This window comes from Anticarsia gemmatalis, chromosome 17 (assembly GCF_050436995.1).
Source record: "Anticarsia gemmatalis isolate Benzon Research Colony breed Stoneville strain chromosome 17, ilAntGemm2 primary, whole genome shotgun sequence".
Taxonomy (NCBI): domain Eukaryota; kingdom Metazoa; phylum Arthropoda; class Insecta; order Lepidoptera; family Erebidae; genus Anticarsia; species Anticarsia gemmatalis.
In genome coordinates this window covers 2,538,690-2,565,836 of record NC_134761.1, presented here as the reverse complement: position 1 = coordinate 2,565,836, position 27,147 = coordinate 2,538,690, and the positions used below count along the sequence as shown (strand labels likewise).

The window sequence follows — 27,147 nt, the reverse complement described above, 5'->3', positions numbered from 1 at the left end:
GCCTATTATTCAAGAAACGTAGTTTATTAAACTAGGAAAATTGCCAAGTTAATTATCGATAAAAAGTAACGTAAAAGTTTAGCGTTTGTCTAAGGAACCAATCCGTCTTGGTTAAAATATGATCGACGGCAGTTTTTCAACCTATTATAAATTATCGATAGTTCGATGTAATGCCCTTAGGTGGAAGGTTTTTAGGAGAAAGAATAAGGGAATAAAATAAAAGCCAACTTTTCACTCACTATTTTATTATTTTTATTGTAATTTTTCATAATACCGTCGACAGCCGACGCTTGGGTACGCCGATGCTCTTTATATACGCCAAAATTATAAATACTAATAAATATACCAAATTATTTCACAATATGTATGCAATAAACTAGTGAATTTATTAAAAACTATCACAATTTTTAACCATCAACAATTATTAGAAGCTTTGAATAGAACAACAACTCCCCGATCGGAAAATATATAATTATTTATTTATATTATATTATTATTTATAAACAATCACTGTGCGTTACAACTAATTAATTATTCTGAAAAATTACACAAAAATTGAGAACTGCATTCAAATATACATCTATTTTAACCTTAGTTTGAACGCAGCGAAAAATATCACATTTAAAAAACACATTTGTACGGACAGCTTGAATATTTCCGATCGAGATTCACAGCGAAGACACGTAAATAGAAATCAACTAGCCAGAATAATCTAAGTAAATATAATAATACTGCTTAAAACTTTATCAAAACCACAATCACATATCGTTCAAAGAAACCAAAATAATCCATCAAGAGCTTGTCTCCTCCCATTTTTGACCTCGTTACAACATGATGAAAATTCCTAAAACTTATCTACACTTTTTAAAATTAATAACATTTTTTTTACTTTTACCTAATTTGTAATATCACTATTAACAACCTACGCTGTCATCTCGATTTCGATGACTTTGATAAATTCATCTCTACGCCACCGCAGCCATATTATATAACGACGTCGTATGAATAGTGACGTCACGATTCACGATCTACTAAGCACCTTTGTACAGAGCCAATTGGTTTTTATTTTAAATTTTATTCGTTAGTTTAAAGTTCTTCCGTGAATTTCGAAGCTGTGAAAGAAATCTGCTTAACAAGTGCAAACTAATGCTTTACACGTACATTATCGTCACTCGAAATCGAGACTCATCAGCTATAAACAAAATCGATGACTAGTTAAAACCATTCCACTTTTCTCTTCACGATTATATTTAAAGCTGAAACTTTAATAAAGAGCACAATACTTATTCCCACTAAATAATCATTATGGTGTTCGTTACGTCGCCAAGAAAAAAGTGGAATCAGCAATATTTTTTTTATTATCTGCATAAATTTTTACTTTATAATTTTTATATAAAAACCATCATTCTAGTAACAATCTCTACCTGGATATCATATTTCAATTTTTTTTATTAATAAACATTTTTTTTAATATTAATGATAGCGTTTAAGCCTAAATCTTATACTACGAAGAAGTTATAAAGGATATTTTATGTGTTAATGGCATCAGTTATCGATACCGAGTTATATTGATAAATTGTAACTCTTACAAACACTATTAGTAACGAATTTTGAAAGTTAATGAGATCTAGCTCGGCTCGTGCTATTTGGTACTGAACAAATGCAATTTTAATGTAACTAAGTGGTATGACATGCAAATAGGCGAGTTTGAAACTTGAGTGACGCTTGACAGTTCGCTGTGAAGGCAAATGACGTGCTAGAGTGTACTATGACGTAATAGTTTGCGTTCACACCGCGCTGTCAAAGTAGAGTAGTGATATGATAATAAATAGTCTTTATCAGTTCAATAGCGAACGCATTAAACAAATTACATACATGGAAGGATGGTTAATTTACAAAGACTAATTACATTATACAAGAGATAGATAGAAATCTAGTGTATATAGTTATATAATTTAATAGCATAGACTTTATGAGGGTCCCAAATATGTTCTGTATCTATGTTCGTTTAATTTGCACTATAATATCATCAATATAATGAACATTTTATATTCTAATTCTTTAATTTTTGTTATATACTTATACCGGTACTGTGCATTTGTCAACGTCAAAATAACAAACCAATTGACATTAGACGTTGACAGATGCACAGAAAAAAGCAAGCATTTTAAAGTCTGAAGTCTTTTCTTGATTAATTTGCTTTTAGTAAATTGAACTTTACGAACATCAATTTCATGACATTCTTGTATTTTACATTAAGGGCTAGTTTCACAGCTCATAAATACGTGTCAGATAAACTATCCAATAGATGAAGTGACAGCAAATGTATTAAAACAACTGTCAAAATTCTATCAAATGCTATTTGACACTTATACAGAGTCGTGAAACCTACAACTGAAATTCATAGAGGTTGCTAGAATGAATAGCTATATTATACTCATAGAAGAAAAAACAGTAATTATTTTATATGTTACATGTCATCAAGAATGAGTCTGCGTTATATGCATAGCTACTTTTATATTATTATACACATACATAAAATCACGTCTTCTTCACATATGGATAGGCAAAATACAGAGACTTTTATATTATTTTGTTATTTCACAGTCTGACAACCATTCTTACCGAGGGGTATCGTGTTATAACCCAGGTAACTAGGTCGTGGGGGTCCGATAGGCAGTCGCTCCATGTAAAATACTGGTATGCAGCTGCATCCGGTGAGACTGGAAGCCGACTCCAACAAGGTAAGGTAAGGTAAGGCTCCAAAGTAAGGTTTTCAAACCTTTAATTTTCAATCGCGTTTAAGACCCGTTGCATTATAATATTATGACTCCAACATAGTTGGATGAAATGCTGATCGTTTTATTTTCACAGTACATATTTGGGATCCCACATGATAGGCATAACGTACTTTTTGGTACTTGGTGCTTCTGATATAAGTATATTTGATTAGCTTACACATCCTAGCTTGTCATCATCGTAAAGAAATATTCAAATCGAATTAAATTACGTTTAGAGATTCAAATTCTTAATATTTTATAGATTGGCCACTACGTCGTACAGTTTATCTGAATTTGTTGATTAATTTGTTTAATTTGGAAGCGTATATCGAACTATTTGGTATATTCCGGAAAAATTGCAAGCAAATCGAAGTGACGTTCAAATACTTGGATAAAATGTTTCTTTATTCGAGTTACTAGTTAGTATGGTTGATGAACAATGACCTCTATAATTTGTATTAAAAGATTGGTAGATATTTAGGTTCTAAGTATATATAAGTATAATGTGAGTTTATTGTCAGTATAATTAAATATATATTACTTTAAAGCCTGAACAAGAACTTTGTAATTGTCTTTAAATATTTAGCAAATAGAGAGAAAGATTTTTTTATTATTTGTACTTTTTTTAGTTCTCATTCGGGATATATTCAATATTTATTAAGAGTAAAGTATTTGAACGTCACTCCTGTTTTAATATCGATATTTTAAATCTTGATTGGTGAACGGTAATCATCAACAAACAAAAATTTGTTTTACGTCAAAGTGATAGAAACTATTTTTGTTTGCTGACGATACGCTTATACTATATGCCATTTAACTTTATGCGCCTGAATATAGCTGCAAGTCGCTGATTGAAGGATGAAAACAAGATACGTAGGAAAGAAACGCTGATGACAATGACAGTGCCATTGCGTTGCGTCACTTGTATTTATTTCTTCACCGTCTAATCACTGCCTTGTAGCTATATTCATTCATAAAGTTAAATGGTTCATATATTATACATCAATCAAGAATGTTAAACATGTTTTTCGTAACCAGTAACTGTCTAGTAGTGGCATCTAAGCGAACTACAGAAGGCTATCAAATTCAAGCTTATACATACATAATTCTATATGAAAATTTGAAGAGAGATGATATCTATATAAATACTTTGTTAATATAACGTCATAAGCATGCCCTTATCACAGATTATGACCTAAACGATGTCCGGTTACTACCGATATGTCGTTAATTGTCTTGTCATTCTTGTATCAACTTTTAACTTAAGTACTGTTCTGGAATATTTGAACGCCGCAATCTCTGTTCCCGTTAAGTTTATAACAAGAATATTCCGGAACATTTTTTGTACTTTTATTTTAATTTTATTCCTTTACCGTTCTTATTATAAACTTAACTTTATAACGTCCAGAGATGGATCCATAGATTTTGTATACTTTTAACAATTTTAAAGTTTCAAATATTACAAATCAATACCTTTGCAAATCCTATTGAATCTATCAACATTATATGTAAAAAACTCTATTATAATGAAGAGAATTGAACTTAAACACCTCTGTTGATGTATGAAGCGATTTTAAGGAATTTCGGAACACTTGTGCGTATTATATTATGTAGAATGTTAGACCGCGGGTGCACTTGTGTGACGTCACACTGTGTCAAAGCCCCCGGCCTGTTTCAATAACGCTTTCCTCAACATTTGAGCGACACACGGTCTGAAGTGGTAAAGCTTAACAATATAAATATTTAACTATCTATTCTAGTCTATTTATTGCTATGTCAAATAGGCGGGTTATCAATATAAAATTTTGTGGGATATCAACAATTGAACTCATCTTTCTCTCTATTAAAGTTCTCTGAGTATTCAGCTATTAGTTAACAGAGTATCACGTGCACAAGCGGAAAGTAATGAAACAGAATCTATGGACGGTCATCAAAGATGTTTATTATTTTATAGAATATCGAACCGTGCCTTTACGTACGAAGGAAGAAGAAGAATTATATTAGACTTAGTAATTTTAAGAATTGACTATTTGCCAGATGTAATATCCAATCGTTTGTAAGTCAATGAAGAACGAAGGTGAATGTAGAGTCGATTACAATTATAGATAGAGTCGATAGAGATAGTGTTTACTCTAAGGGTACAAGTGTCGCAGAGCGGGACAGACGGCTCCACGGTGGGTCGCGACGCGCTCGCCACGCGCCCGTGACGCGCCCGTGACGCGCCCGCGACGCTACATGCAAGCCGTATATAGACTATTAGACAATAAAGTGACTTCAACATGGTTATAATCTGTTATTTTATAAAAATCGAAGCTAAATGTTACTGAGTTATTTAAACTCTTAGGCACATTTTATGGAATGAGACTTTTTTAATATAAACTTTGACATTTGCCCCGCTCTCTCCCATTCTCTACGTGTGTATGTACATACTAGCTCTTTGTGTGACTGACACACACTTATAACGAATATCTTTTATTTCACGATACATTAAAATGGAACAAAACGACATGGACCGAGGGTCGTGTCGACCGCACAGTGAACAAAGGGCAGAAACACAACTCGAACACAATTATCAATATGTACAAAAACATACAACACTATACATATAAAGAACTTAGCGTCAAAACGTTCGTAAAGCGAATTAAACGACTAACATTTATGTAAATAGCTACAGTCTCTATCACGGCTAATTTACTCTCGGGTACAAAATGTACACGACACAATGTACAATGCAAAATCTTATCATTACGATTAGAATCATCGAAGCTTCATTATTGCATTTTCATAGGAATGTAATTTTCGTTAGTTCTACAGTTTCACTTATTTATATTGGTGCTCAATTGTCTCTCATTACTTCCAACGTATCTATTACAAGCGTCCCATAAAACCATCTAAACGAAACTACCCAGCAAAGCAATAGTAAATAAGTATTTGAGCAATATTTTAGTGCTTGTGCTATGGCATCTAGAACTAAAATACTCGTACAAAACTAAATTCACAACGCTAAAGTAACTCTCTTAATACTTACAACTCCTTTTTTATATCTCAATTGCAGCAAAACTATTACCTACCTTTTATACGACTATTGACTATCGACTATCGGATAGTCAATAGTGGTAATGTCCGATAGTCACTTTGATATTTTGTATTTAACACAGATCAGCGCGCCTAACGTGTATTGGAGGAACTATTTTTTTAAGTTGTTTTCACGTGGAACACTCAGTTAAGATTTACAGTTTTTAGATAGACGATTAGATCTCATTATTTTAGTAAAATAATGAAATTAATAATCTACAGGTTTCGAGTGCTTTGTAGGAAATTTTTGTAGATTTATCATTAGGTTTTCTACGGTGCAGTAGCTATTACTGCTGTTTCGCTCTTTTTCCTCTATCAAATCCTTAACATTGTTAACATTTATAATAATGAAACATTATGTGCATTTATATTGCGACTTGCCTTTTGAAATCTCTCCGATTTTCCCTTCACTTCATTCCTTTTTGAATTCAGATCATGATATAAATATGTACATACTTTTTCATGAAATCAACTTCTGTTAAAACATCTTGAAATAGAAATGAACTTGACAAAATATCAAAACATCTTTTTCATATATTGTTATATAGTTTTGCTGCAATTGACTATCAATTCTGCTGGAAGAACCAACACCAAAGATCACTGACTATTTATTTTACGTCTTTCAAAACCATACCTTTTTATACAAAAGACTTTACTACAACAAGGCCTGTGTTACTTTTAAATAAGTGCTGTATAGCTTAGTCAATAGTTAACTATCTGTCAAACTATCGAATAAGTAAACCAATACTTATCTGAACGTAAAAGGCACCGTGACCTATTTTCCTTCATAATCATTAAACTTTCCTTTTGCATGTTTATTTTTTATAGAATATGAGAATTAACACAATTTTCCTACACTGTAACGCTATATAATTCCCACTTTCTATAATAAAACCAACGTTGTTTCGTTCCACTAAAATTCAAACTAATTTCGAGTTAATTCTCTTATTTCTATAATAAAATTAAACGTTTTCCGTTCCATTAAAATTCAAACTATAACCTTTCAAAATTTGACATGAAATAAACAGCCAGTATCTATTTCGAAAAGCAATAAACCTATTCGCTTGGACAATGAAGGTAGCCGTACTCCAGACCGAGACTGACTCCCACGAACACAAAATATAGAAGGAACATGGTGAACCCTAGACCCCTGTTCATCTTCCATCTGAAGCAGGCTATGCTGATGATGACAAAGATCAGCATCGCGAAGAGAAGCACGATGCTGCACACCATGCCTTTGGAGTTGACTTGCACTGGCTCCCCGTAGATTATACCGTACAGGAGCCATGGGAGTGGTAGCCTGGAATGTAGAGAATTGTAATGTTAATAAAGTGTAAAACTGGAAAATTTATGATTTTCGGTACAAAGGGAATTATGGCTACGGTCATATGGATCGATTTGGATGAAAGTCCGTGAGCATAAAAATATATTGTAATTTATTTGACTATTTTGGTAACTGATTTGAGTATGTTTAAATATACGTAATATTATGTCACCCCAATTATACCCGATGGTGTATGCAGAGGTGTATTAAATATGTTTCGCCATTAATTGTGTTAGTCTAATGTAAAAGGAGAAAAATTGCTGCCATTTATTGAACACGTCACAAAAGTCCGGATGCCATTGAAGTATTCTACATAAATAAGAAAAGACCAAAAAAGTACTTTGCCTGATCCCGGAATCTAACCCGAGACCTCATGGTAAGCAGTCGAATGAACTACCAACCGCACAAGAGAGTACTAAGAACTTTTACAGTTCAAAATTCTAGTTAATTTTAACATACTTTTAAAAATTACGATCCACGCTAACGACCAATTACATGAATAAATTCAAATACATTGTAAACAAAATAGTTAACTAATAAAACGTTAACTACAACACAGTTGTGGCCTTCTAACGCGATGGGGGTAAAATTTAGGGTAAAAAATTACCCTGATATTTATCGGGGTATATCTGAAAGCCTTGCCCCAGTTATCGGGTCAAAGAAATGCCAAAGAAACGTATGTTGAATTGATTTTTATAATACTTGTTTTACTTTGTTCGTATCGCGTTTTTGTTAGGTTAGTTTTAGTACAGTAGTTTTTAATATTTTAATACTACAACTTTACAACTAGCAACTATGTAAGGTAAATTATGGGTCCCAGCTGGCATTTTCAGAGATTTTTGATAGACTTTACCATCAGAAGTCTGACAACCAGTCTTATCGATGGGTATCATCATACATAATTAGCTAGATTAACACACAGTACACTTTTTAATCCGGAAATCTTTTCACGCTTACGAAATCGCGGGCAAAAGCTAGTTATAAAATGTCTTTTTTCCAAATTTTTCATAAAAACTAGGTGAATCTAAACAGAAAAATATATTTTATGACCATAAATACGGTCAGTATTTCGCGTGAAGACTCAAACGCGGGAACTGTAAAATATTTAACGACCGAGTGATGTTCGTGTCATAAACGAGATACCAATTTCCCATATCTATGTAAAAATAATATAAATGTATTGGTTAGATTTATTTATGGACAAATGACCGAACTTTTCAGACAATAGAAGTTAAATTCTACATTAAAACCTTCATCGAGAATGGCCGCCTTTACACACACGCTCTATCGCGCGTTCTTAGGAGCGTACAGGACTACGCACGGGAAAGACAGCGCGCTCTCGCTCTTTCCTTTGTTGATTCACGCGCGAAAGAGCGTGTGTGTAAAGGCACCTAATCACTGTATCTATGATTGTTGAAAACCAAGTTAATGATGTTGAATTCCACGAGACTTAAAATCTTGCATTTTGTTGAAAGAAAAATGACATAGTAATTTGCATTGCTATTATAAATTCTGCACTAAGAGTCTATGAGTTTTTGACAGTTAAAGTTAGGATCAAATCGTCAAAATATATAATGTAGGTACCTACAATCTTACATACTATAATAAGGATTATATTCGGTACGCCATATAATATTATCTTCCACAATGAAATCAATTTACGGTATACGGAATATTTATTGCTCTCAGATCCATAATGGAGGTAGATGTTATTACTCAAAATGTTGGCTAAAGTAACATTTTTCTTAGGTTTTCCTAGCCCTATAATAAATAAATAATGCTAATAGTGATATGTGGTTCTTTGTTTGGTTGCAGACAACCTAAAGTCAAATTGTATAGTAATGCAATGTAGTGTAATGTACAGACAAGTGATGTGGAAGCGAATGTGTACTGTCTGGCGTTCTTTGGTCTACTCCTATCCCTGTGTAGGAAAAAGGCGTGATTTTATGTATGTACTAGAGGCCGCCCACGACTTCGTCCGCGTGGAAACCCTTCCCGTGTAAATTCCGATCCCTTGGGTGCTCCGGGATAAAAAGCGTGCAGCTTATGTGTTATTCTGGGTCTTCAGCTACCAATATACCAAATTTAATTGTAATCGGTTGAGTAGTATTTGCGTGAAAGAGTAACAAACATCCATACTCACAAACTTTCGCATTTATAATATTAGTAGGATGTATGTACAAAGTACAGACAAGAATATTCAAAAGACCACCGATCTGCAGACTGTTCGCAGTTCAAGTTACTCACTTTATTCTGAGATCAATAACCAAACCAATTACTAACTGTTTATAAACCTAAAAAAGAAAAAAAAAACATTTGTAAAAAATGCCTAACAAATGAGTTCAAATTTCAAACGCGTCACAAATCTTGTAACAAAATGTTCTCAAACACGAAAGCCATTTAAAAAAAATACAATTTTAAAATGGCCGCTTTTGCCGCCTTTACCTACATTCGTGTTCGTGTGTGCAGTTCTTTGTCAAATTGTTTTGTAGGTTAAGTACGGGTCGTAAATGGGAAAGTTAATTGATAATTTTATTAGTTTCGTTTGAAGCCATTTGTGGAATTAAAGCTTGTACTTTAGGAGATTTTAATGCCCTCTAGTGAATGTTTGTTTAGTTCATTTAAAATACTATGCCGATTTTCTTTTTTGTAGTCTATGTGCCTTTTTCAGTAGAGGTAGATAAAGAGTACCTAGTTGAAGAAGTTTTGAGGAGTTTGAAATCTAAGCAATCGCCTACTGACTTTAAAAGTATTTACCACTCGCTTTAGCGGTGAAAGAAAACATGTTTGTCAATCTGGGAATTAGGATCATAGATTACATGATTTTGAGTAGGTACAATTGGCAACTCTACCAATAGCGCTCGCTTTGCCCGACCCGGGAATCGGACCCAGCTCTTATGGTCAGATTCCGATACACAGCCGATTGCGCCACAGAGTTAGTCTTGGTAGTTCTTTAATTTCCGAGCGATTTTTTTTTATGTAGCAGAAATAACTAAAGCGATCTAGCAAAGAACATTAGTTCCACAATTTTCCACCAGTGATTACAAATTGCTTTAACTCAAAAGAATCCTTTCACGATCGCGGAACTAACAATTTAAAACTAGGTCACTCTTAATGCGGAAAAATGTTGAATTTTCAAGAACGAAATTTTGTTACCGCGACCCCGATGTTATAAGAAAGATAAATTTATAAGTTGGGAATTGGTGCGATATTTATTTAAATTCTTCCATGACGAAGTAGTTAAGGTGTCCACGCCGCTACCATTCCGTCGGGAGGTCGTGGATTCGATTCCCACACGGAACAATTATTTTTGTAATCCACTTATAGTTGTTTCGGGTCTGGTTTTACTTTGTATATTTTTTTTGTGTATGTAAAAGTTCCCGCGACACAAGAGCAATTATTATTGCGGGAGTCGTCTTTTAAAAAAAGAAAAAATAATGTTCCACAAAAAGATATTGTCCTTTTAGCCGATATTCAGAGTTTCCGAAAAAAAACCGAAAGTTTCCGAAACCCAGGTTTTGTTTTTTTGTATTCATCATTAAATTAAACCCTGGTTAAAAACGATCTGAGCTCCAGTCTTGTGCGTGGCACTATCAACGATGCGCAGGCAGTCAAAAATTCTTTAAGAAAAGTACTCGTCCTATAACTTCTTTCTGTTTACGACCATACTTTTATATTCGTGATGTATAACCTACAAATGTTATTGCAATTACGCCTTTATGTCCATAGCAATAAGATAAGTTGTTTCTGTAGCCGTTTTCGTATCCGAAACACGTTTGCAAAGGATTTATATTGCGGTTTCTTGATGTACAATTGTTGTGAGGTCAGACACAATACAGATATAATGCGGGAGTTTAACTGTGTTGTTGAAGATGAACATTTTTGTATAGCAAGATGTTTTGTAGGTCTTTTTATTGTGTTTAATGTGCAGAATGTGATGAGAATATAGGCCACAGTAGAAAATTTATTCATTTATTTCTATATAGTATAATATAGGGCACATATAGAAGAAATGCATAATAGTGTATTTCATTAATCTGTATAACTCGTTTTTTATTTATTTATTTACCTTAACACCTAGTAGTACCTGCTTTATTGGTCAGGGCGGTATTGTATACGACTGCTGACCGCAAGTATCCGGGTTCTCGGGTCGATACAATGCTATATGTCGTTTTCTAGCTTAAAGTTGATTATTTTCAATAGTCGCTTAACAGTTAAACAACGTGCCCAGTATACTGTAAAGGTTCACCCCCTATTAGGACTAACATGTGTAAACGGCTTAACGTGGTTCTATTTCACATCTCTGTCTACAACTTCAGGTATACAGGTATGATATTTAGTATGAATGTTTAATAAATAATACCTACTTTGGTACAGAAGTTGAATATGTATTTTTGAATAAGTGTTATTCGCGGCCTTTGGCCAGTGCACAAGATGTCATGCCAAATGTGTTTTGGTGCATTATGCCAAGAACATTAGACGGAATCTGCCAAATGTGAGCATTTCACCGATATGCGCTATCATTACTGTTTATCATATAAATTATGTTTATGCAAGTGTGCGGCCAGGGTACAATGAGTTCTATTCATTTTGAGGTTAGATACTGTCGGATGCAGAATTTTAATACTGGTTGCTATACGTGATTCGCATTTATTTTCATTTTAGTTTTAGATTTGATAGATAGATAGATCGTAGTATCGATAGATAGTTACAGATTTAAAAATTGGTGGATTTTTGTTTTTGGGTCTTTTACCATCTTCATGTTAAATATCTGTATAATAGGTTTGGCTGTTAAATTTTATTCGACAGAGTACACTACGTATCAAAAAATTGTATACAATAAAAGTAAGATGTAGTTTATCGTATGTTGTTGATTATTAACTCCTGGTTTCTGAGGTACATTTAACGGTAGTTTATCTATTCGATAGCGTTTTAATCCATGTAAAAAAACGCTATTGAATAGATAAACTACCGCTAAATGTACTTAGAGACCGGGAGTAAGTCTCGGTTTTCAAAAGAACGCTAAAGTGACTACTTTTACCATAGTGCCAAACGTGCAGTCTAGCAAATACAGATTTGATTTAGTCAGTTCCAACGTTTGTACAAACTTGTCTTACTGTAACATTTTCTTTATTATTAGTTATTTTTGTAAAGCCGTCGGTTTCAGCGTTTGCCTTGAATATGATTAGATTTAAAACGCAGCTCGTTTCAGGAACACAGCGTGCGTGCCTTTGTTACTTATCTTTCATGTTTCAGCCATATTTATCACGGATATTCAGTGCTATTATGTGTTTTCTTATGTATTTTATTTGCTTCGTTTAATTTGTTAATGAATGTTTTATATTGTTGCGTAAATATGTGCTGTTTGTTAATAAATATATGAAATAACTAGCTTCTGCCCACTACTTAGTCCGCTGATAAGATATCCCGGGGTAAAAAGCTGGTAATATTATAAATGCGAAAGTTTGTGAGGATAGATGTATTTATGTTTGTGACTCTGCCACGCAAAAACTACTGAACGATTTTTCGTGAAATCCAGATTATTACACATTAAATACTTTTTACGTCAGAAAATCTATTCAATCGGACAACGAAGATCTTTGGCCGTCGTTAACAGTAGTCAGAACCTTGAAAGTCATACCGGAGGGTATCGTGTTTTAACCCAGGTAACTGGGTTGTAGAGGTCCAATAGGTAGTCGCGCCATGTAAAATACTGGCATTCAGCTGCATCAGGTAAGACTGGAAGCCGACTCCAACATAGTTGGAAGAAAGGCTAGGCTGATATATAACTTAGTTACAACTGAACCAAAAGTCCTTCATATAAATATAAATGAGTGATCAGTGATAGGTTGGTAACAAGGCCGGTGCGATACGGTAAAGTTCAGCTATAGGTCTAAAGTCAAGGGTAGCGTAGCAGGTACGATGCCGGGGAAATTAGTGTGGCATTTTATTGTTACTTTGTTTTTGTTTAGTGTTCACCTTAATTAACTATATTTTTAGGTCACGAAGCTATTGGGTTTTTTATATCACGCTTTTTTTACTTGAAGGTGTAGACTGTGTATACGAAATACATTGAAATTCCTATAATATTATTGTATAGGGGGCAAGTCTATACCCATGTACTAGGATAGTGCACTTTTCAGAGCAATAATATAATAATACTTTCCATAAGACTTTGAAAAAAATGAAGTTTACTTGATTAGGGAAAGGAATCTGGGATCTCTTGATCAGTGGTCATATGCTCAACTGTTTGGGCCAAAGTAGCATAACATATAGATCAGATATAAATAGTCTACTTATAGGGTTGTTTTTTCTAAAATGATCAATAATAGTAATAAATCAAAACCCATTCTCATCCTAAAGCTGGGAAAGGATCGCTCGAAATTAGGGAGGGGGAGTCCGTCTATGTGTCACCCTGGCCAAGCACAGTGAAAGACGATTTAATTTCTCTACCATTAAATTTCAACCTCAGTAAAAACTAACTGATAAAACAGTTGCCAAATGAATCACCACAATTAGCAGAAACTATTGCCCTCATTAAAACAAGCCTATTTGCCTACTTGCATTCGTAGTACAGTCGTACGTAAAAAAGCTCGCAATTTCGTATCAAGCTACAATTTTTGGCGACGTTCCAACGACCCACAGTGAGCACTTAAGATGGCATTGCCGTTATTTAGGGGCCCAACTTAAGAAAATTCTTATCTAAGTGTACAACTTAGGGAACTTTATTTGATTATGTTATTTATGTTTCGCTTCGCAGATGCTGCCACTAGCGGATGTGGCGTATGCTTAAGACGATTTCGGTTTTATTTATTCCTGCAGTATCTGAATATTTTAGTTCTCTGTGCTAGTTTCTCGTTTGAGGCGTATATTCCGTTCTGACTGTACTTTTCTCTTTTTATAGCTCTTTTCGTATAACTATTTGATTAGTTTTTGAATACTATGAGTAAAATATAAGTTATGTTATTTATTTGTCGTGTGGTCAATGTAGTGTTGAAGTGGTTTTACGTCCGAAGGTTTTTCCTTGCTAAACGACTGTTAACATCAAACCGAGTAGATTGTCAAAAAAGCTAAAATACGCAATAATGCAGGGGTCAGCTAGTAATCATATTATGCCTAATTCGATAAATTTATTAATACCTGGGATAATCGATTTTGTGAATACTCACTTTTTTCCCAGGTAAATCCCAGATCCCAAAATCCGGGAACCAAAAGTATGTATCTTGAATAGTGCTTCACAATCTTTTCTAACCCCTAGTTAAAACCCCATCAAAATCGGTTCAACCACTCCAGAGATAATGTTGATCTTTTGTGTGCTATGAATTTTCATAAATATTTTGTATTGCACTGCGGCAAAATATTGGAAAACTTGCATATAAATAAATTATAGCCTGCATTCTTTAAAATAACATTTTCAGCTTGTTTTGTCCCTGTAGTATTACTTTTTATTACAATACAGATATAATGCGAGAGTTTAACTGTGTTGTTGAAGATGAATATTTTTGTAAAGCAAGATGTTTTGTAGGTCTTTTTAATGTGTTTAATGTGCAGAATGTGATGAGAATATAGGCCGCAGTAGAAAATTGTATGATAGTGTATTTCATTAATCTGTATAACTCTTATTTATTCACCTAAATGCCTAGTAATTGACTGTTTCCATAGTCTGGGCAGCAGATATTGTATACAACTGTTAACCACGAGATCCTGGGGTCCATTCCTGCTATAGCTCGTTTTTCAACTTAGATTATTTTCAATAATAATCCGCAGTTTAATATTTCAGTTTATCAACGTGCCCAGTATTCTGCAAAGGTTCACCCCTTATTTCATAGGACTAACATGTGTAAACGGCTTAACGTGGTTCTATTTCACATCTCTGTCTACAACTCCAGGTATACAGGTATGATATTTAGTATGAATGTTTAATAAATAATACCTACTTTAGTACAAAAGTTGAATATGTATTTTTTGAAAAAGTGTTATTCGCGGCCTTTGGCCAGTGCACAAGATGTCATGCCAAATGTGTTTTGGTGCATTATGCCAAGAACATTAGACGGAATCTGCCAAATGTGAGCATTTCACCGATATGCGCGCTATCATTACTGTTTATCATATAAATTGTGTTTATGCAAGTCATTGCAAGTGTGCGGCGACGGTACAATGAGTTCTATTCATTTTGAGGTTAGGTACTGTCGGGTGCAGAATTTTAATACTAGTTGCTATACGTGATTCGCATTTATTTTCATTTTAGTTTTAGATTTGATAGATAGATAGATCGTAGTATCGATAGATAGTGACAGATTTAAAAATTGGTGGATTTTTGTTTTTGGGTCTTTTACCATCTTTTTTGTTTGGTTTGGCTGTAAAATTTTATTCGACAGAGTACAATACGTATCAAAAAATTGTATACAATAAAAGTAAGATGTAGTTTATCGTATGTTGTTGATTATTAACTCCTGGTTTCTGAGGTACATTTAACGGTAGTTTATCTATTCGATAGCGTTTTAACCCATGTAAAAAAACGCTATTGAATAGATAAACTACCGCTAAATGTACTTAGAGACTGGGAGAAGGTCTTGATTTTCAAAAGAACGCTAAAGAGACAACATTTACCAATCATAACTTTTAAACTCTCGCGTTGCATGTTTAATGTATAATAGAATACGGGAATTAACGCGAACACGCATTTTACCTTAAAATGCCTAACGTTTCGGCGCAGGTTGCACTCGCCGTGGTCCCAGGCAGACTGGAGCAGCGATGACAGGACTTCGTGTATATGAGGCGGACGAATGTCCATCCACCCTCATATTTTGATTTTTCCAACCGCCACCACACACTACACTAACCGTGTCCCTATTCTGTGAGCTAACCGATTGCGAAACATAGCGAGGTTTTGTAACAGTAATCACTGGATTCCACGTCGCGGATAATTTGAAGCCGTCTTCCCGATTGAAATTTGAGTGTTTCTTGATTTCGATCGCTTCACGAACAATCCTCGAGTAGAAATGTCGAAATGGCGGGCTGTCTGTTGACCTCCGGAGTCGGAGTAAACATCCGGAGGTCAACAGACAGCCCGCCTACTTGCCCTACGTCAGAGGAGTGACTGATAAGATCGGGAATGTATTGAAACAATACAGCATCAGCACAGTGTTCACGCCGGGGGCAAAAGTCAGCAGCATGGTGGGCACACCGAAGGATGTACTACCGTTTCAAACACCAGGTGTCTACAAGATCAACTGCAGCTGCGGTAGTTCCTACATAGGCCAGACTAAGCGGTCGATAGCTGAAAGGGTCAAGGAACATATCGCCGCTGTTAAGAACCGTCAAATAAGCAAGTCAGCCATTGCGGAACATCTACTCGAAGCAGGAACTAATCACTGGATTGAGTTCCATCGCCCTCAAGTCCTCTCCACTGAACGACATTTCTACTCGAGGATTGTTCGTGAAGCGATCGAAATCAAGAAACACTCAAATTTCAATCGGGAAGACGGCTTCAAATTATCCGCGACGTGGAATCCAGTGATTACTGTTACAAAACCTCGCTATGTTTCGCAATCGGTTAGCTCACAGAATAGGGACACGGTTAGTGTAGTGTGTGGTGGCGGTTGGAAAAATCAAAATATGAGGGTGGATGGACATTCGTCCGCCTCATATACACGAAGTCCTGTCATCGCTGCTCCAGTCTGCCTGGGACCACGGCGAGTGCAACCTGCGCCGAAACGTTAGGCATTTTAAGGTAAAATGCGTGTTCGCGTTAATTCCCGTATTCTATTATACATTAAACATTTACCAATGTGCCAAACGTGCAGTCTAGCAAAAACAGATTTGATTTAGTCAGTTCCAACGTTTGTACAAACTTGTCTTACTGTAACATTTTCTTTATTATTAGTTATTTTTGTAAAGCCATCGGTTTCAGCGTTTGCCTTGAATATGATTAGATTTAAAACGCAGCTCGTTTCAGGAACACAGCGTGCGTGCCTTTGTTACTTATCTTTCATGTTTCAGTCATATTTATCACGGAAATTCAGTGCTATTAGGTTTTTTCTTATGTGTTTTATTTGCTTCGTTTAATTTGTTAAATGAATGTTTTATTTCGTTGAGTAAATATGTGCTATTTGTATAATATATGCAATAACTAGCTTCTATCCGCGACTTAATCTTGGTGAAAAGATTTTCCGGGGTATTACCAAATTTTCGCATTTCAAATGCGGAAGTTTGAGAATACACCAGCAAGAAGGATTGATGTATGTTTGTTACTCTTCTACGCAAAAATACTGAACGGATTTAATCACATAAGAGAGAATGGGTCAACATTTTCCCCGTTTTTTTTACATTTTTTACTGGTACTCTGCTCTTATTGGTGGTAGCGTGATGATATATAGCCTATAACCTTCCTTGATAATTGGGCTATCTAAAACTGAAATATTTTTTCAAATCGGACCTGAGATTAGGGCGTTCAAACAAACAAACAAACTCTTCAGCTTTATAATATTAGTAGGTATAGATACTACTATTACTACTACTAGAGGTGTAATCTGCATGTTTTATTTATTTACTGAAAAAAGCCTACTTCCACGTGTTTGGTACCTATAACTTAGTTACAACTAAACCAAAAGTCCTTCATATAAATATAAATGAGTGATCAGTGATAGGTTGGTAACAAGGCCGATGCGATACGGTAAAGTTCAGCTATAGGTCTAAAGTCAAGGCTGGGGTAGCGGGTACGATGCCGGGGGAAATTAGTGTGGCATTTTATTGTTACTTTGTTTTTGTTTAGTGTTCACCTTAATTAACTATATTTTTAGGTCACGAAGCTATTGGGTTTTTTATATCACGCCTTTTCTACTTGAAGGTGTAGGCTATTCATGAAGTACATTGAAGCTTTTTCCATAAAATTATTGGTCCTATGTATAGGGAGGCAAGTCTATACCCATATACTAGGATCGCGCACTTTTCATAGCAATAATATAATAATACTTTCCATAAGACTTTGAAGTTTACTTGATTTGGGATACGAATCTGGAATCTCTCAAACAGTGGTCATATTATGCTCAATTGTTTTGGCCAATGTGGTATTACATGTACACATAAATAGTCTACTTATAGGGTTGTTTTTCTTAAATGGTCAGTAATATTAATAAATCAAAATCCATTCTCATCCCACAGCTGGGCAAGGATCTCTCAAATTAGGGGGTGGCTGTCCGTCTTTGTGTTTACCACCCTGGCCAAGCACGGTAAAAGACGATTTAATTTCTCTACAATTAAATTTCAACCTCAGTAAAAACTAACTAACTGATAAAACAGTTGCCAAATAAATCACCACAATTAGCAGAAACTATTGCCCTCATTAAAACAAGCCTATTTCCCTACTTGCATTCGTAGTACAGTCGTACACAAAAAAACTCGCAATTTCGTATCAAGCTACAATTTTTGGCGACGTTCCAACGACCCACAGTGAGCACTTAAGATGGCATTGCCGTTATTTAGGGGCCCAACTTAAGAAAATTCTTATCTAAGTGTACAACTTAGGGAACTTTATTTGATTATGTTATTTATGTTTCGCTTCGCAGATGCTGCCACTAGCGGATGTGGCGTATGCTTAAGACGATTTCGGTTTTATTTATTCCTGCAGTATCTGAATATTTTAGTTCTCTGTGCTAGTTTCTTGCTTGGGCGTATATTCCGTTTTGACTGTACTCTGTTTATAGTTTTTTATTTTGAATTCTATGAGTAAAATATAACTTATGTTATTTATTTGTCGTGTGGCCAATGTAGTGCTGTAGTTCTTTAAGATGTCCGTAGGTCTTGTATTGCTAAACGACTGTTAAAAATTCATTAAACTATGACGGAGATCATCACATAGAATAAAATACGCAATAATGCAGGGGCCAGCTAGTAATCAGATAATGCCTAATACCATTAATTTATTAATACCTAGGATAATCGATTTTGTGAACACTCACTTTTTCCCAGGTAAATCCCAGATCCCAAAATCCCGGGACAATAAGTAGGTATGTAGCTTGAACAGTGCTTCACAATGTTTTCTAACCCCTAGTTAAAACCCCATCAAAATCGGTTCAACCACTCCAGAGATAATGTTTATCTTTTGTGTGCTATGAATTTTCATAAATATTTTGTATTGCACTGCGGCAAAATATTGGAAAACTTGCATATAAATAAATTATAGCCTGCATTCTTTAAAATAACATTTTCAGCTTGTTTTGTCCCTGTAGTATTCTTGTCAGAAAACTTTTCAACAGTCGGAATAGCAAAATTTCTCGTTGCAATTTCACAAATATTATTTATTGTTGTGGTTTTGGCTTGCACTGACACCCGGATGTTTTATACATTTTTAAGTATTACTTGATAGAAAAGCTTGGTTGCTTTATTAAAATTTGAATAAGTTACTACTTAACTAGAAATATTAGTAAACGCGGAAAATTCTATGAGAAGTGAGTGGCACCCATTTTCGTTTTTTTCCATCAGTTACGTTTCGTATTTTTTATTTATGTGTCTAAACTTAATATACGATTCCGCATAAAAGCGGATTTAATGCCAGGAACATTTTCTGCCAGACTACCTTGGGGTAACGCACAGATTATTATGAAGGTGTTAGTCTAGTCCAAACTCCATACTTATATAAGAATGCGGACGTCTGTCTATTACAGATAAACTGCACACCCACAGGCCACTATTTTTTTTTATATAGTTTAAGACCCGGAGCAATCACAGGCAACAAATTTTCTACAAAAATTCAATGTCACTAGGTAGATAATACTTAACAACACATAACTTTAAATTACTTACCCAACAGTAACATCAAAAATATTGCTGCCAACGGAACTGGAGACGGCCATATCACCGAATCCTTTCCTGGCGACGATGACGGAGGTGATGAGGTCAGGCACCGAGGTCCCTGCAGCCAGGAGGGTCAGCCCCATCACCTCGGGCGGGACCATCGCCGTCGCCCCCGCCACGTTAGCCCACCACACCATCAGGTACGAGAAGAAAGCTATCCATACTATAGACCCTATAAATGTTATAGGGAACAAACTCTTTCCTGGAAATAAAAAAATGTTGTTAAGTATTATGATATTATTTATAGAATTGTAGGTTAATTTAAGTTATGAGTCCACTTAAAACTACAACAATAGCCACCTTTACACACACATTCTATCGCACGTTCTTAGGAGCGTACAAGATTACGCGCGGGAAAGCAGCGCGGTCTTCGCTCGCGATTTTTTTTCGCGGATGTGTAGGTAGATGAGCACGGCGCGTGGTCTTTCCTTCCTCCTTACACGCGCGATCTTTCACGTGCAATTGTTGTTTCATGCGCGATAGAGTGTGTTTGTAAAGGTGGCTAATGTTTTTAATGTTAATGAAGGTTATTCTTATTTTTCTTGTTCAGTTGGGATATTGTTTTGTTTTCCATGTGGTGTTTGCTTTTATAAGGTTGTACATGAAACCGAAAGTAATACATTTTTTTAGAGTTAGTGAAATGTCACAACTGTTAGTAAAATAAAAATAACCGCTGTGAAGCAGTTATAAGAAGTTAAAGGATTGCATTTTCCATAAGTCCACATGTAGTTAAAATATTATTATGAATGTTTCTATGTATGTTGTACTTATGTCCTTTAGCAAGTACATATAAAATATGATTTGTTTTAACATGTTATAGTAACCTTCCAGTAATGTCACCCCTGTGACTTTAGCGACAATTTGACTCATTTGACACCGCGCGTGCAGTTATCTAAATACTTTATTGATTTTCTACTCAAATAGAGCGTTTTATGATCATATTTTTATCTTTATCTTTGCTGAGATTTGAGACTTAATGCTATAAACCCATTTATGGTAACAATATGTTTACTCTTAGAGACCTTTGCTGTATGGTTATAAACAGGGGTTTGAGTTCAAATTTCCTCTAGCTAAATACCCTCACAAAATCCAAGAAACAAATAATTAAGAGCTCGTCGTAACTAATTTAATAGGAAGTGACAGGTGGATAGCGAAAGTAAGACCAGAAAATGCTGCAGGCACTGCGTATTGGGCCACCGACATACCAGAATCGAATTCAATTGAAAACTTATCAATATCTATTCGGTTATCGATAGTCTATTAGTATAATGAAATCGCCTCTCTGGACACAATTTTAGTTTATAATAGCAAGGCCTAAGCATTGCAGTGACTAGTATATCTGTAAATTATGACAATAGGTAAGTTATAGAGTTGTTATTACCTCTCGGCGTCCTGGTATCCGGGAGGGTGATCCATAATGGGAAGACAATTGGCGCGACCAACAAATACGTCAGCCGCTTACGGAAGCCTGACGGCCACGACATGTCCAGGGGTGTCGTGTCCTCTTCCAGGTCTCCTATCTGTAACAAACAACACCATGAAAATTGATACAGGAAACATTGGAATTTAAAAAGGCTTTAAGAAACATTCTGATGCTTAACACACTCAGTAGCGCGATTCTCTACAGTCGATACCGTCGAATATCGAAAGTTTGACATTTAAAATGTACTGTCAAAATAGTTCCTACGACGCCCGTTAGAAGCGCTGATAGATTTTCATACGCAATTTCTCGATAGTTAGCCGGTTGTCCATAGTCGATAGTTGTACAAAATCGAGCTACAGATCAGAAAAAAACTTAAATACGCTTCACACATATCGTCGTTTAAGTTCTATCACCACGTACCTAAATATTAAAAAAAAAACCGCGTACTGACTGACCGAGCAGCCTCAGATCGAAATGGGCGGGACCGAGATATTGATATTTGACCGTGGGTTTTTGAAGGGTCCAGCCACTTGAAAATTGGTCTATTTCATACAATAATATCGATTATTTAACAATACGCAAACCATACGATAAGAATCAAATATTCGTTCTACTATTTCATTTTAATAAATTCTGAAATGAAAATCAGTCCTAGAATCTAGTGCTTTAATCTGAAACTACAGTTATTTCATAATCAAATTGTACGAGCAATAAATGTAATTTAATGTACTACGATTAGAAGCGGCTGGAGTCAAATTATGAGACGTTTGAATGTCAGTAGGTTACTACACGAAGAGGTTATTAGGTTATGCACTTACATTTGTGGGTTAAATTGAAGTATTTTTGCTAATGGTCGTTTTAGATTAAGAAAATATAATAATCACTTTTACCCGTAGTGTCAATTACTGAAAATGAGTTAGTGCGTCCTGTCACACTAACAAACTTAACGTTTGAACAACTGCGATAACAGGAACTGCAAAATTACAATATATCAGTATACCTCTTTTAAAAACTTCATATTAAAAATATTTGTGATACAAGAACCAGCTGCTATTGTTATATTGTCAGAGATTGTAACATAAGCTAAACAACGCCATCTATCGTCATGAAAATTAAACAATCTAAACATGAAGTTCTAAAACACACTATCGTTCCACACAAATATACTCAACCATCAACAATAGCCCAACTATAAACTATAATTATAACCAGTCCTATAAACTTCGTATATATGTATTAATATAGTCTGGAACACAATAAATTCGGGTACAAAGCGAGGCTTTTTGAGGGTTGGACTTGGACCCAATTCTGCGACCTATTTCCACGTCCTATTATAGAGGGACCACTCATAGACCTTTAGGTAGTCCGGTAGTTAGTGGGTTTGTACATTGGTCGAATATTTGCGCGTGGGACATCGTATTATGTGTACATGAACGTATGTATTCACACGTTTGCTAAGAGGCAAAAATTTCGAGTAAAAACGAGTTTAGGTCATTTATTGGCAAATCTGTTCTCTAAAGTTATTAACTCTGGTGAAAGTGAACACGTGCGGCTTTGCTTACTAACTTTCTTCCCTTACTACAGCCCTTAGGAGTTGGTTTAGATTAAAAAAGAACCTACATACATTTGATATTGATACTACTATAGCCATGTAAAATTTCATCGATACTGGTTCAGCACTTTAATCATGAAAGCATAACTGACAAACATAATAATTAAATATTATACTCGTATTTCGTCAGCTACTTTGCGACAACTTAGTCGTGGGTGGTGTGTAATCCCTCTTATAAACATTACATTTTGGTTATGATGGGTACAGCTATTGTTAAAGTTTCATGTGTTTTGGTCAAATAAATAATTGATATAGTATGAATGTGTGTATGTATTAAATGGCAGTCGGGTAAACGACACGTTATGTTCGGCAACGTTTATTTTATGATAGTTTAACTATTTTTAAGTAGCACTGTCAAGATTATTAAATTATAAGAAGAGCTAGTTTCACGGCTTATGGTTATCCAATAGATAACAATGTGACTGACACATATATGTAGGATAGCCTACCCGGAAACAAACAGGCTATGTATAAAAAAATCTAAACAAAGGTGATAAAACCGATCCCAAATAATATTTTTTTTTTTTTTTTTTATTTAGCCTGTTTCTATGTCCCACTGCTGAGCAAAGGCCTCTCCCCTGAGTTTCCAGTCCCCTCGGTCGTTTGTTGCGTCTCCCAAATAATAATAGATCTTAAATAATTGCCAGCTTTTAGCAAAATCAAAAACACACTGTACATAAAATAATCACACAGGTCTGTACAATACATTTTCAGTTCACACTACATAAGTAAAACTTCCCCAAAGCGCTCATCTTCATCACTCCGCCCTTATATAAACCCTTGACTGACAATTGGCAAATACACTGAGATTTTTTATCGCTTTCCACTTGACAGGTTGTCGATTCGAATCCGACTGTTAAATATCCTCATGTCAGACGTTAGTATGTTACACTCGAGTGAAAGGGTAAAAGAGGGTAAAATATATTTCGCAGTGACAGAGGGAAGCGTCAATCACTCTGTATAAAAAGGATTTTAAATTAATGCAGGAAAATTGGATGACATATTTTATTTTTGGGCATATGAGGCAGTTGTGAAGAGTTTGACATTGTGTCCGATAGATGGCGAGTGTTGTTTTGAAATATTAATGATAGAGTTACTTATGCCTGCGGCTTTACTCGAAAATTGAGGAGAGATACTTGCCTCTTATTATCGCTTCGCCAAATTTGAATAAAGTCGGGTCTTGTCTTTTTTACGCGAAGAAAGGATAAACAGAAACACTATTACACGTTCAGCATTTTAATATGGGTGCATTGGCTGTCATAGTATATGCATTTAGTATGGAAATCGAACACACCACAATACGAAAGCGTGCGATACCTGTCTCGAATTGATAATTGAAGTCACATGAAAATATATAAAAAAGTAATATTGCGACATAAAAATAAACATGGCAGCGAAACAAAATAAAACTTTACTATCAATGCACCATTACTATAAACGTAAAAATATACTATGACCAATAAAATTTTCTTACACACACAAAATTGCTATAAAAACAAATCTTCGTTTACTGTGACGTCAGGAGTGACGTAATTGAATGCTATATATGTCACGGACAGACATCAAAATATAAATGATGCTACTTTTTGTATGAATAAGGCAAATTATGGGAACAATTTCAAAGATAAAGCATTCTTACACGTGAAATACGGTCTAGGCTGAATCGCTTCAGTGTATAAAAGAGTCTAGTGCATGGGTTCTCAACGGAGGCAGTACCGATAATGGGCGGTGAAGCATTTCTCGGGGAGGTGGTAGTCCGTCTTAATGCTAAAACTTAAAAAAAATCGCTATAATTTAAAAAGGGGTAGTTCATAAGAGTAAGGCATATGGTCTTGTCGAATCTCAACTGAAACGGTAATTACGTATTACAGAGCAAACTAAAAGCTATCAACCAATAAATCAATTAAAGATAATCTTAAAAGACCGCATTCGGAACAAATGGTGACAAATCGGAGGTCCTTCTAATCGGAGCGAGTGATAAAAACTGCGGGCCTCTGAGTGTAGGCTTAGATATTGCTACAGAAGGCTTTTACGACAGCTATGGGAAGCTATTCCCGATCTTAAGTGTGATGGCAAATTATTGCCCCACATGGAATTGATTGTGGGAGTAGAAACTATGGTACCGTTCTAGCAATTTGTATTAAGGGATAGACGTTCTGGGGGCAAACGTTGATCATTTAAGATATAGAATTGAATTAGAAACGATTTGCTAATGGGATCAATAATTATAACTGAACAAAATTAAGATTTTTGGAGGAAGCCTGCCATGATATTTTAATATTTATGAAATATATTTCATAATTCATATATGCAAGCGATAATAGGTAATTCAGTCTGCAACGCTTTAACAGACAAATAACAGAACCGTTTTAGATTGTGCTGTATCATCCAGAGTCAGGCAATTGTTTAACAAAAACCTACTAAGGTGAAACCAGACCAACCAAAAACTATAGTATACCCAAAACCGCAAACCCAAAATCATTTATACCCTTCCAAATTTTTTTCCGCAGAAAATCTGTAACTGGCAATCAGAGGGCAACAAAAACGTGTTCAATGTCACGCATGGAGGTTCTATTGAGGTCATCAACTCAATTAATCATCGCCAGTACTTCCTTCACAAAGAGATGGTCCTGAAGGCTATAAATCTTTGAACAAAGCCTAGGTTTATCTTCACGCGTCGGATTCTAGCGCGACATTTTGAAAGCTCTCTTTTGTGCGTAGATTGTAACATCTTTGTCATATTTTCCTGTAATGTTTTGACTGTTATCGTAGTCTTGAAAGATGCTACACACATTTTCTTGGCATAAACATGTTTGAACATTTTTGGGTTATCTATCAACTACTGAACTAGCATGTGATATGGCGTTTGGCAAGAAAGGTACCTGAATTTTCGTCCTAGTACAACGCAGTTTAATCAGATTTAAACAATATAGCCAAGTCGATACTAATGGCATAAAAGTTTAATTGTTTACGAATCCGACTTAGAGCTCATATTTCTGACCGCCAAACACTTTTAAACATCATCATATAGACAAACAATTGTATACACAGTAGCTTTTACCCCCGACTTCGTCCGTCACCTCAATTTCCCCATGGGAATGCGTCATTTTCCCGGGGTAAAAAGTATCTCCATACCAAATTTCAGGCAAATTGGTTCAGTGGTTTAGGCGTGATTGAGTAACAGACAGACAGGCAGACAATCAGACAGACAGACTTGAGTTACTTTTGCATTTATAATATTAAAAAGTATGGATTTCTTGAATTACCTAAAGGAAAAAAATACAAATCTTACCTCTTCTATAGCATCTAATTGGACATCCGCGATCCCACCGTTGGGCAGATCAAGGGGTGTTTCCTTGGCCTGCGCGGCGGCGGCAGAATGCCTCGCGGCGGCAGCTCCCGCGCCACCAGCCGTCGGCCTCGTGGCTTCCAGCAGCACCTTCAGTGACGCGATGGCATGCAGCTGTGTGGCTTTCTCGTCCACTTTGCCTGGGGACAACCAAGGATCGAAGTGGTTCAATTGCTTTTATGTGTTAGTTGGGGTGTGGTGGGGTGGGTTGTGTGACTTGGATCGTTCTTAAAATTTTGTTGATTGTAGGTACTGCAATTTGTTTGCACGGAAGTTTTATCAAAGTCGATTGAAGGTCTTAATTTTTTTGGAATACTCATTTTGGAGTCGCATTTCCTTACCTAACGATAAGTAACTTAATTGTATACATATTTCTGGTAGGATTGAGACATCTATTTGTACAAAGAGGAAACCTTGCCCGCAAATTCAAAAGAGTTAATTAAATTTCCTGAAAATTTTCAATACCAGTTTAGGAATTCAGCAACTTTACACTAACCAAACGTAACTGCAAACCCTTTCAGGCGAAACATAGTTGTGCAGTCACATAACATTATTTCACATTCAACTAGTCAGCTAAGTTTAACACAGTTAGTCCCGCAATAATCTCATTGTGGTATCTCGTACCAAAGAACAAGTTAGTTGGCGTAGTGACCTATTTTTGTAGAAACAAATAATGCCATGTGGGTCCCAGTTTTAACCTAGTTTGACGCCTCAAGTGGTTAAACGCGG

The 27,147-nt window shown here is 35.4% G+C and overlaps 1 protein-coding gene across 3 annotated transcripts in view; it reads right to left on the bottom strand.

Moving 5' to 3' along the window:
• Nucleotides 1-228: 228 nt before the first annotated feature.
• Nucleotides 229-27,147, bottom strand: part of Nckx30C (solute carrier family 24 member Nckx30C) — a 99,858-nt gene continuing 72,939 nt past the window's right edge. For all 3 annotated transcript variants that reach the window (XM_076124934.1, XM_076124935.1, XM_076124936.1), the window contains 4 exons: nucleotides 26,362-26,558; nucleotides 21,416-21,554; nucleotides 19,984-20,236; nucleotides 229-7,155 (listed from right to left, as the gene is read on the bottom strand). In XM_076124934.1, the coding sequence (XP_075981049.1) occupies nucleotides 6,912-7,155; nucleotides 19,984-20,236; nucleotides 21,416-21,554; nucleotides 26,362-26,558 (833 nt within the window). In that variant the 3' untranslated portion in view covers nucleotides 229-6,911. The remainder of the gene's footprint in view (nucleotides 7,156-19,983; nucleotides 20,237-21,415; nucleotides 21,555-26,361; nucleotides 26,559-27,147) is intronic.